This window comes from Procambarus clarkii, chromosome 68 (assembly GCF_040958095.1).
Source record: "Procambarus clarkii isolate CNS0578487 chromosome 68, FALCON_Pclarkii_2.0, whole genome shotgun sequence".
Classification (NCBI taxonomy): domain Eukaryota; kingdom Metazoa; phylum Arthropoda; class Malacostraca; order Decapoda; family Cambaridae; genus Procambarus; species Procambarus clarkii.
This window is the reverse complement of record NC_091217.1, coordinates 2,712,171-2,724,230: the sequence shown is the minus strand read 5'-3', so window position 1 is coordinate 2,724,230 and position 12,060 is coordinate 2,712,171. Positions and strand designations below refer to the sequence as shown.

At 40.7% G+C, this 12,060-nt stretch overlaps 1 protein-coding gene across 3 annotated transcripts in view; it reads left to right on the top strand.

The window, feature by feature from the left end:
- The first annotated feature begins 863 nt into the window (after positions 1–863).
- Positions 864–12,060, top strand: part of LOC123774722 (zinc finger protein 665) — a 20,577-nt gene continuing 9,380 nt past the window's right edge. The window contains exons 1-5 of one of the 3 annotated variants that reach the window (XM_069310745.1): positions 864–3,238; positions 3,619–3,767; positions 5,118–6,521; positions 6,888–7,009; positions 10,313–10,390. In XM_069310745.1, the coding sequence (XP_069166846.1) occupies positions 5,127–6,521; positions 6,888–7,009; positions 10,313–10,390 (1,595 nt within the window). In that variant the 5' untranslated portion in view covers positions 864–3,238; positions 3,619–3,767; positions 5,118–5,126. Of the gene's footprint in view, positions 3,768–5,117; positions 6,522–6,887; positions 7,010–10,312; positions 10,391–12,060 lie in introns of all 3 variants that reach the window. The other 2 variants (XM_045769250.2, XM_045769251.2) reach the window with 2 other exon arrangements.

Genomic DNA, 12,060 nt, shown 5'->3' with positions numbered 1-12,060 from the left:
CCTCCCAGCTAGACGTTAGCGTGTACTGAGAGAGGTGGTGGCTTTAAGCCAATATTCCAGCACCTCCCACTTACCTTTGTGTTGCACTTCTTGTTATTTTGCCTTAACGTAACTTTCCATTGTGTCATTTAAGTATTCTTATTATTTTGATTCATTGATTTTATTATAAGAATTTGTTTGTGCATTATTTTCATGTTTTGATTTATTTAACGTAATTAAAATTTCATTGTTAAAGTTTACTTGTGTTTTGTGTGTCTTCTCCTTACCTTACCACAGACGAAGTTCCAGTTTTTCTATTTTTTTTTTTATAACTATGTGACGAGGCCATACTCCTAGCCTTAAACAGCCGAACACCAACGCGTTACCGTCACACTACAGTTAGCAAACTGGGGATATTTGGCTAAAATTTAGGGTAGCAGATCATTTTGAATGAAATAGTTACACATCGTTGGAACATTCGTTATAGAATTGTCTCTGAATTCACGTATCTTTTCGCGATTTTTTACCCGACATGGGTTAGTTAGTTTAGTTCATTTATTATGCACCCCATACCCATCTTGTGGGCGGTAGTGGAAAGGGTTACAGAGGCACATAATGGGCTCAGGGACTGAACTCCACAATTTATTTAGCTAAGCAAATTACAGTCTTGATGAGCTAGTTACAAAATTCAATATAAGTCGTCACATCATCAATGGGTTCGAGATCGACCACAAGTACAGTTTCTAAACATGGGATCGACAGGGTACATACCGACCCCTGTGCTTTAACTGCCCCTAACCCAATAACAATAACACTCAACAGCAACAAGGGCGTATCCGACCACGACTTTCCTCGCCTCTCAACCAACACCAAAAACAAGGAGGGGGCGGGAAGGTCGGCCATCTTGGCGCGCGGATTGAACGCTCCTGGCTGGACTTTCTTTCCACACCTTACCTGGAACTCATCTTTAATTCAGCTGGCTTCTTTGGGCCAGTGTGTGCTCACTGCAGCTACCCAGGGGCTCACAGGACCGGGGGAGGCCGGAGCCTCCCAAATGGACGCCTCCCCGAGCGGGGGCGCCATGGATGTTGACAGCAAGTCCCAGAGAGGAAAACGTCTGCTAGAAGATGAGTCGGCTGATGCTGCCCCAGAGCGAGATGCTAAGAGGATATCCTCCCCTTCAGAAGACCTTAGTCTTGTGGTACCCCGTTCCTCGTTTGTGGTAGTCCTAATCCAGTCAGAATCAGGTCAGTGCGTCTTTGCAAATCCTCGTACCTTAGGTGCAGCAATCGAGGCTTCCGTATTGTGGCCACATTGCCTGCCTGAGACCATACGTACCCTGGGTAGGGGTGCAGCACTCAAGCTACATATCAGAAAGGAGGCTCTATCACACATCTGTGTATCCGACATTAATAAGTTGGGGGACTGGCCTGTCAGGTGCCGACAGGTATTGTCGCAGGAGGAGGAGTCTCGGGCCCGGTATGGGAAGATTGGCCCAATTGACCAGAGTGTAGATGTGGATGACATCCAGGCCGCTCTGCAGGTATTAGGGGGTGCATCAGTGAGATTATTGGAAGTTACCAGGATTCGCGGAGCAGCAGGGCCGACATCCATGGTCCGTGTAAAGTTCGATGGGCACCTCCCTGACCGAGTGGCACTACACAGGACCTCGTATCAGGTTCAGCCCTACAATTTCCCTGTTTTACGATGTTACGCTTGTCATCTATTGGGCCACAGTCGCCTGACCTGCCGTAATACAGCACGGTGTGCAAACTGCGGCAAAACTGGCCATTCAGACAGAGATGACGGTGGGTGCTCTGCTGCACCCCGCTGCTTTTTATGCCATGGCCATCATAAGGTTACGTCTAAGAGTTGCCCTGTATATCTTGAGGCCCTCCAGTTGGACATCGATCACAAAACAGCGGGGACACCTCGACATGAGCTGTTCCAGAAGTTGCGTACCCTCAATCAGCCTATCGCTTCTTCTCGCCTCCAGGTTCCCCCTGGTCGGGCCTCTTCACAAGTAGGAACTAGCAGACGCTCTTGCCTGTCCCAGTCACATGCCACATACGCCCAGGTTGCTAATCGATTTTCCCTCCTGGGTAGCCTTGACACTGACGGAAACTCATCCACGGATACAGACATGGACGCTCAGTCTCGGCCGGAGCCTAGCACTCGTCACCCTCCTGCCTTTCCTCAAAGAAGCCAACACCGGCGTCGTCGACACACCCATCGATCAGGAGGTACTGCTCCAACAGACAGCCCTGATGATCCTCTGGTCCCCCAGGCACTTTCCGAAGGGATTGTGACACCGGGGGAACATGAGGCCCAGAGTGAGGCTCCCACCAGTCGCAGACGCCGTCAAGAGAGTTCGCGAGCCGACCACCGCTTCCGTCAGGCAGAGAGAAACATAGATCAACATCCTCTTGACTGGAAGTCATTGATACCACATATTTTACTTACTTTGTATGAAGGTTTTATGGCTTTTTCTAGTGGTTCCCCCTTTGGAGACGTCTGTGCACTGGTGGTCAAAAAGTTAGCTGTTGTATTTCAGGGATAATGGCGCCCCATCCTGAGAATACTGTGGTGTTTTGGAATGCCCGCTCCCTTTTTAAGAAGACGCAATTTTTACGCAATTTTATCGTCGTCATCATTCTCGACTCCTCGACACTGCCATCACTCGTCTCCGGATTGGGCACACTTGCCTGGCCGCACATCTCCATCGTCTACGGCTGGTAGATTCCCCATATTGCCAGTGGTGTCCGACCCAGGAGGATACAGTGGAGCACCTTCTACTTCACTGCCCTCGATTTCATAGCGCTCGCGTCAGACTACAGAGTTCCGTTCGTAGGCTGAATATTCCCCGCCTCACAGTTCCCGTTCTCCTTGACGGGGCAGGTGCGAGAGACGAAGACGTCCGTCATGACATCCTTCGCCATACCTTCCGCTTCATCCGTCATGTCCGCGGCCTGAAGAGACTGTAAAATTTGTCGCCTGAGGAGATTGTAGGGTCTGTGGCCTGAAGAGACTATAGGGGCCCCATCCCTTCGCTATTTCCCGGTATCGGGCAGCCGGGGCGCATCCGATCCCACGATCGTCGTCGCCCCTAAATCAACACAACAACAACAACACCAAAAACAACATAAACATGATGTCCTACCGTGACGGGTCGAAGAAACATATAAACCGAGAGGTCTACGCTTCTCTTTGTACATACACTGGCTGTTTGTTCTAGCTCTGGACTATGTTCAAGTCTGAAGTAAAGTATACGTGATGGTTGGTTTGTTATCTATCGTAAAGACCATAACTATCCCGTGCCAAAAGCCCAACACTAAACTAAACCCTGAGGACCCATTTTCTGGCTCAACCGTGACGTTCTTGCTCTGCTAGTGTTAAAGAACATAAGATTAAAGACAATTGCCGAAGGCCCATTGGCTTTGGGTAGGAAAATGTGCCTTAAATCTGTAACTTTTATGATGTTCAAGTATTCCCAATATGAGAGCAGTGTTCCTTAAATCTATAACTATTCTCAAACCAGTATTTAGTAATGTTTTTTTCTGAATCTAAAGTTACCTAATAATGTATCTAGTGATCAAGAGTTGAAAGCAAATGGTTTTGTTGCCTCTGTTCACTTAACAGTAAATAGGTGCCAGATTCACCTGATTTTACCTGAGGGCCACTAACCCTAGTGAGCTCGACGAGGACAGGAAGCCAACAGCTTATCGAAAGGGCCCCAGCTATTTGACTTGGACATTAGTCAACTGTTGTGGAGTTGTATCCTGGGGAAGGTTAGTACTTTGGCCTCGTGGGGAACCTTGATATAAACCTAAAGTGGTAATTACCTAAATGTAATTTATTAAGTGTAGTTACAGGATGAGAGCTACACTCGTGGTGGCCTGTATTCCCAGCACTCTTTGTCATATAACGCTTTGAAACTACTGCCGGTTTTGGCCTCTACCACCTTCTCACCTAACTTGTTCCAACCGTCTACCACTCTGTTTGCGAAAGTGAATTTTCTTCTATTTCTTCGGCATCTTTGTTTAGTTAGTTTAAATCTATGATCTCTTGTTCTTGAAGTTTAGGGTATCAGGAATTCTGCCCTATCAATTTTATCGATTCCTGTTACTGTACTATTTTGTACGTAGTGATCATATCACCTCTTTTCTAGTTATCTTTATTCTAGTTATCTCTTTTCTTCTATCTTCTAGTTTTGGAATATTTAATGCCTCTAACCTCTCCCTCGTAGCTCTTGTCCTTCAGTCCTGGGAGCCACTGAGTGGCATGTCTTTGCACTTTTTCTGGTGTGTATGTGTGTACAGTATATATATATACTGCATATATTCAGTTATTCATAAGTGCCCATAGGAAAAATTAAACAATAATTCTGACTTCTGGCTTTGTGTTTCACCACATTATTAAGGAATATAAAATAACAGCAATAAATAAATTATCAAATAATGGAGGTGACTTGAGTAACTGGGATAGGCTATTCCCAAATTCTTGGAATGTACTACATATACAGTTTGATTATAGATTTTGAAATAACAAAGGTTTTGTATGCAGTGTAGCACAAAAACTAATGATGTGTTTGAACCTTTTTGTTTTTATCTACTGGTTACCTTGCAATGATTTAGGGGCTCAACGTCTCTGTGGCCCAGTCCCTGACCAGGCCTCCTGGTACATACAGTATTGTAATAAACTTTTTATTCTTACATTTGTAGTTTTCTTCATATAGATTTTTAATTACAATATAATTGTAGGCCTTAAAGTTCAGGGGCCAGATTCACGAAGCAGTTATGCAAACACTTAAAAACCTGTACATCTTTTCTCAGTCTTTGGCAGCTTTGTTTACAACTATTTAACAGTTAATGAGCTCCGAAGCACCAGGAGGCTGTTTATAATAACACCAACAGTTAATTAGGAAGTTTTTGTGCTTTTAAACTGTTTAATAAATGTAACCAAAGCTGTCAAAGAATGAGGAAAGATATACACATTCGTAAGTATTAGCGTAACTGCATCATGAATCTGGCCTCAACTTGCCTAGAGGGCCAACATCCCTTGGGCTGGCACTGATAATTTATGACTTGTCAGTAGGAATGTTGTCTTGTTTTATTTCTTATATATTCTTTGATTTCCAGAACTCAAGAATGGACCAGGGAAATTCAACTAAAATATATGACAGCCATGATTTTGCTAGTGGAGAGATTTCATCTTCCCAAAGTATCAACATATCAGTGATGAAGGTTAACAGTGAACTCCCTCATTATTCAGATAAAGAAACTAATTATTTGCAAGAATCTTTTGGTACTACTGTATTATATAGTGGACGGTCATATGTACGCAAGTTCAAGCCTAATAAAGGCAGTGGAATGTTTAGGAAAAAAAGTTTCCTTGATGTGAGTACTACAGATGAAGCAGGATATTCACTCAGCCTGCAACAAAACAATGGATTGCATAAAATAAATTTAAGGGGCGAGATGCTCTGCTTTCCTAGTGTAACAAAATTGTGCCAGGATATGAGAGATTTTGAAGCACCTTTAACAGAAATAAAAGATAACGACATTAGAATAACAAATTATCCTAATGAGAAAGAACTGCAGAACCCTGTTCTGAAAGATCTAATGAAAAATATGGAAGCATATTATCGAGGTTCTGAAAGTGCTTCATTAAAAACAACAACCAAAAAAATACAATATGATAAACACAGGGATGGTATTGCAAGTATGTGTAATGAGACTCTTCAAGATAATGTGAGAAATGCTGTGAGGAAAGCTGGGAACGAAACCATTTGGTATGAGTGCCAAAAGTGTCATTTAGAATTTTGCACCCCCAAAGGTCTTGCAAATCATGTTAAGACACACCCAAAAGTAATGATTGAAAAAAATACATGTGTGCACTGTAGAAAAGGTTTTGACAATGCTAATGACTTAAGTGATCATTTACATGCTGAGCACATTTTTGATATAATGAACTACACATGTGAATCATGTCTAGTGGAATGTATTAGTGCTGATTTGTTTGATAAACATCAGTATTCGTGTCATAGAAAGCAAGATACATCATGTCTCTTTTGCTCAAATTGTGACAAAGTTTATTATGATCAAGAAATGCTTAACTATCACAAGGACCAACGAAAACATTGTCATATATGTTGTCTGAACTACTGTATGTCTTCTGACCAATTTAAAACCCACAAAGAAAAACACATATTGTTTAAATATAAATGTCAGAGTTGCAATACCTCCTTTATAACCAAGGCAGCTTTAACAAAGCATTTAGAGATGAAGAATTTATGCTTTCAGATATTAAGTGACAAGGGTGTAAATCATGCAGAATCATATGAATTTGACCATGATCAAATTAAGGACTTTGGTATTCACTCAGAAAGGAATCAAGAGGTTGAGGATAATATAACTGAAGAAATTCACATTTCCTCTACCAAGAAAGAGAAGACACACAAGTGTCTTTTGTGCACTGCTAAGTTTGCACTTGTCAAGAATATGTGGAGGCATGTAGCTGTCATCCATCAAAAAGACTTACAGGTAAAGTATTTTAATTTATTATCAACATTTTATACAGTAATTAAAATTATTATTACTATTGCAAAACTTTTAACAGATTTATAGAAATAGTATTACATTCTGAATGTGCCACTTATTCTTTTCACCTACACTCAAAGCCTTGTTTATTACAACCAGTCTTGTGGTTTTAGGGACTGAAGAAAATGTTTAGCATAAGCTTTACTTATCATAATTTCCCGAACTGTAATAGAAAATGTTCATATCTGAAGGTGACATATAGCCAAAAGGCTGTATGTCGCATCTTATTGGCAATTTATACAATATATTCATTAAAAATTCTATGATGATGCTAACATTATTTCCATCTTTTATTTCTGTATTATACAGTTTGAAAGTCTGCAGCATTTACCAACACCTATAGGTCATCAGTGCAACATATGCGAGAAGAAATTTACCAGAAAATCTAATCTTGTTTCTCATATGGCAACACACATACGTGGAACATGCAGGTGAGGATACCCACACTTGCTATGTATACAGTAATAAGAAGCCTCTATTCCTGAAGAGAGCCCACTGGTGACTCCCTGAAGCTATCTTCCTGAGATTGAGATTGCTATATACTGAACAGGGGTCTTTGACATTGTAGTGGCATCAGTATAAAGTTTCTTAATGCTTCTTTTGCCTCTTTGTCTCTCATTGTGTTTCTTCTGTGTTCTAGTGGTTTTGTCTGTTTAGTCTTGGTTGTTTGTTGATCAGAATTTTATGCTTAATATTGTCGCCTCTATTGCTCGGCTTTGGTGTACCAGCTTATTGTTGACGTCTCCTCGGCACCGTTTCCAAAGCTGGTTTGTACTTTCTTTCACCTCTAGCTGGCTCATTCTTCTCTTGTACCATCTTGACTTCTTGATAGGGTGTTGGTATTGCTTTCCTACCCTCAATACACAGTTTTCCCTCAGGTGTGGGATGCGTTTCTTAACGCTCTGTTTTTATTGACTCTCGTCTCCGGTGGTTGGGTTAGGGAGCTTCATGCTTTTATCTGGAGGCATGAGTTATGTTCATTTGGCCCTGATGGACAATTTCTTTGTTTGCATCTTTCTTCTTTTCTGGCAAAGAATAAGATGGCTGGCCTCTGGAGGGATTCTTAGGTGGTTAATGCTTGGTTTGTCCAGCCAGGGTTGCATCATTTACTGTATTGTGTCCAGTAGTGCATGCCACCTGCTCTGCTTTGGTGGTTGCACTGTTTGTTGATCCAGTTTCCTTGGTTTCTTGTTCCAAGGCTTGTATCTCGTGAGTTGTCCACAGTGTCTTTAAACCATAGACTGTGTATCCTGAGTACTGTCCACTCCTATGCATAGATACCACCACCACCACGAGAGTGACAAGTGAGTTACATACCAATCTAGCCAGCCTGCAGTCTACCCCTCAGGCACATGATGTTCATGTGCCTGAGGGGTAGTTTTGTAGCCAATTTGTAGCCAAAGCTACAAATTGCTACAAAGCAATTTGTAGCTTTGGCTGCCATGTTCTCTAACATGTTGTGGGTTGCTTTTCAGGCTCGAGGGGTTTGGTGGTCTACTAGGGTCCTGGTGGCTCATTGTTTACTCAGTGTTCCTGGTCAGGCTTATGTTGTCCTGGGTCAAGTTTTTCATCCCAGTGTCTCATCTTTGTGTGTATTGTTGATGCTTTCCTTCTCCCTGGTTAGTCATGTTTTCCATCTTCTCATGTTGTTGATGGCTTCTCAGTGACAGTGATAATAACAATTCCCTGCTCTCTGTACCTTTGTGAGGTGGCCAGGTTCATGGCCAGGACCATCTGGTCCCCAGTAAGTCATGCAGAACTCTAATGGCTGATGTGACTTAGTAGGGGGGGGGAGCCATCTTAGCAAGATACTGTAGCTTCAGGGAGCCACTGAGGTCCTACTAGAAAGATGCAGTTCATTACATTCAATGCTGGATATTTAACCCTATTGCTGCTAAAGTAAATAGTAATGTAACAAGTAAATAGAACCATAAATGTGAAGAGTGACCTCTGTTCAGGTTCCTGCAAAATGTTTTCATGTCATGAAATGTCACATAAATCCTTTGACCTTCAAAATCAGTGCTTAGACCAGGTAAATTCTACCATCTGTTGGCAACAATCAAATGTTACCCCAAGTGGTTGTGCCAAAAATATACAATTATGCATCCTTTAAACCCTCACACTCACACTTTTGTTTATATTTAAGGTTTGTAATGTAATTTTGTACAGTATATTGCACATGTTTCTATGAGGGTTGCCTTAGTTGCTTCCAAAGCTAAAGCACTAGCCCTACCAAGTTTTTTATGATAACTTCAGGACTCTGCGGCCAACCAAGCTTATCAGAAACTAGGACCAGAGTGTGGCTCTCTGCAAGGTACAGGAGCATAGGGATAAAAAATAAACCCAAGTTCAAAAAAAGGTATAAGTACATCAAAACAAGTAATTGCTTGAAAAGGAAATTAGTAACACTGAGGAAAACAAGGCAAATAAGTGTTGCCTCTAGATAAACATTCCAGCCATAATGCATCTGATTGCCACCAGATGGCAAACAAAGTCACTCTGGGGTCCGTCTAATTACCACAAGCTACACAAGCTTCAGAAAGCTTCCTGGCAATACGTTAGTAATGAATAAATATGATATGTTAGGTTAGGTTGACCTAACCTAAACTAACCTAACCTAACCTAACCTAACTTAACCAAACCAAACCTAACCAAACCTAACCTAACCGACGCTTGGATCGTCGACTTTATTTGGGTCACCAGCTCTTTATTTTCGTCTAATTTCTTAATAAAAATATATTTTTTCAGATTAAAATTATGTTTTCTCGTGTTGTACATTCAGCACCCACATTATAATGAGTAAATATATCATATTTATTCATTATTAACATATTGCCAAGAAGCTTTGTGAAGCTTGTGTAGCTTGTGGTAATTAGACGGACTGTCACTCAGGGTTCCCACCAGCCAGCCACATCATACCAACCTGGTGCAACCCCAGTTATACCATTCTGCTGGGCCTACATTCAGCTTCACACTGAAATTTTGGATAAGAGGTGTGAGATAACTTTGGAACAATTTGTTCCATGATGTGTCATTGCTTTGTTTTGTTCTATTTTTTGCTTTACATTTGTGTCTTGTGACACCCATTTTGCATGTGCCCAGTATTTCCATTTTACTCCGGATGTGTCAGGGTCCCTGGTAACTGGCTACCATCTCCCTTACCCCACCAGAGTTATCTTCTCTGGCAGGTTCAGGATTCCTCCTATATGAGGAATCCTGAATGATTCCTCCCGACTCTGAGACGTGTTGATGGGGAGTGATTATAGTTAGCTACTTGATGTTCATGTATGGTTATCGCACATTTCATCATCCCCCTATACATCTGGCAGCAGCCAGATGGCAGATCAGGTTTATTACTACTGGGGTGTTTACCTCATGGCAGCAACTGCATGCATTGTTTAGGGTTACTAATTTCCTTTCAATTTATTGCATATACAGTGTTGATATGCTATTACTTTCAGGTTGGATTTTTCTAGGTTTTGAGTTGATCTTTGATCCCTCAAGCTCCTTTTGCCTCATAGAGAGTGTCAGATTCTGGCGCTGGCTTCTGGGAGGCTCAGGTGGGTCCTAAAGTCCTTGTGCAGTTTTCTAATGCTTGCTGGATCCATTGGTATAGCTCGGAGAGATACTGAGTGGCCGAACAGAAAAGGGACATTTCATTACATTTAACAATTTATTTTAATATTGGATTTAAATTCATAAGTACTCCAGTTAAAACAAAACATTCTTTGCAGCATAGATGATGGTCAGCCACAATGTTCAGTTTGTCAAAAGACCTTCCAAAAGCAGCGGTATCTTGTTGATCACATGAGGTAAGTTACAAGTACAAAAGTTAAAAGATCAGTGCTTAAAAATAGTGTTTTATTTAGCCAAGTTTAGTTTTATATTAGTTTAGTTTAGTTTAGTTTAGTTTAGTTTTATATGAAACAGGAAATATATATTTCTTTGCATATTATCTTTCTAATAAAAAATTTCAGATAATAAAAGGATAATCCAGATAGGTTCATAAATTACCGTTAGTAAAATTTTACTGTACTTACCATAATTAGAACTTGACTGTGGCTAAGTACATTTTTGAATGAATATACTGTGTAGTTGTATTTTATTTTATTTCATGAAACCAAGAACAGTTGTTTTAACAAGCAGTAAGGATAGCATCTTTTGTTAGATAACCAAACTGAAAGACTATTAATTTGTCGTCATCATCATCTTACCCTATTTTGCACTTTAATGGAGGCTGGGGAGGTATCTGCATAAAATAAAAAGGAGCAGTATAGATTAATAATAATAGTATAAATGTTAATAAAATAATATGTCCAATAACCATATATTACACACTGCATAGCATAATGAATGAATCACCACCACTACACTCAAGCATGTAATCTAGAGCAGTACCCCACTCTTTTTTAAAACTATGTGTATAGTGCTTCTTTTTATTTGACACATAATGTACAAACAAAATACAGTATTCCTTCTTCACAAATTGAGTGTCATCTAGCCATGTTAGGTAATTACCTAAGTGTAGTTACAGGATGTGAGCTACGCTCTTGGTGTCCTGTCTCCCCAGCACTCTTTGTCATATAACGCTTTGAAATTACTGACGGTTTTGGCCTCCACCACCTTCTCACTTAACTTGTTCCAACCATCTACCACTCTGTTTACAAAAGTGAATTTTCTTATATTTCTCTGGCAACTTTGTTTCATTAGTTTAAATCTATGACCTCTTGTTCTTGAAGTTCTGGGTCTCAGGAATTCTTCGCTATCAATTTTATTGAGTCTCTGTTACTATTTTGAACATAGTGATCATATTGCCTCTTTTTCTTCTATCTTCTAGTTTTTGCATATTTAATGCCTCTAACCTCTCCTCGTAGCTCTTGTCCTTCAGTTCTGGGAGCCACTTAGTGGCATGTCGTTGTACCTTTTCCAGTTTGTTGATGTGCTTCTTGAGATATGGGCACCATACAACCGCTGCATATTCCAGCTTTGCTCTAACAAAAGTCGTGAACAATTACTTTAGTATTTCTCCATCCATGTATTTAAAAGCAATTCTGAAGTTAGAAAGTGTAGCATAGGCTCCTTGCACAATGTTCTTAGGAAGGAGAACATCTACATCCCACTTGGGATGCCACATCCCAAGTGCTGTAGACACTCGATATCCACCACCAATACTTACACTAGTCATGTATGCCTATCTTCTCAGCATTTATTTCCTACTTTCAAATTCACTCGGATACACTGCCTTCATCAATTTTTATCATCCATTTGTTCAACATAACCAAACCATCTCGATACTTTCTTCTCTGTATTGTAATTTTCTGATTAATGCTCTACTGTATATATCTTTCAGTGACATTTTCATTCCTTGCTCTGTTCTCGTAACAGCACACATGCTTCTCAGATTTTCCATTTCAACTTCTCTAATATGGTATATGATTTTTCGTGTTCATGTTATGAAAGCATCAAGGATTCAAGCTTAAAG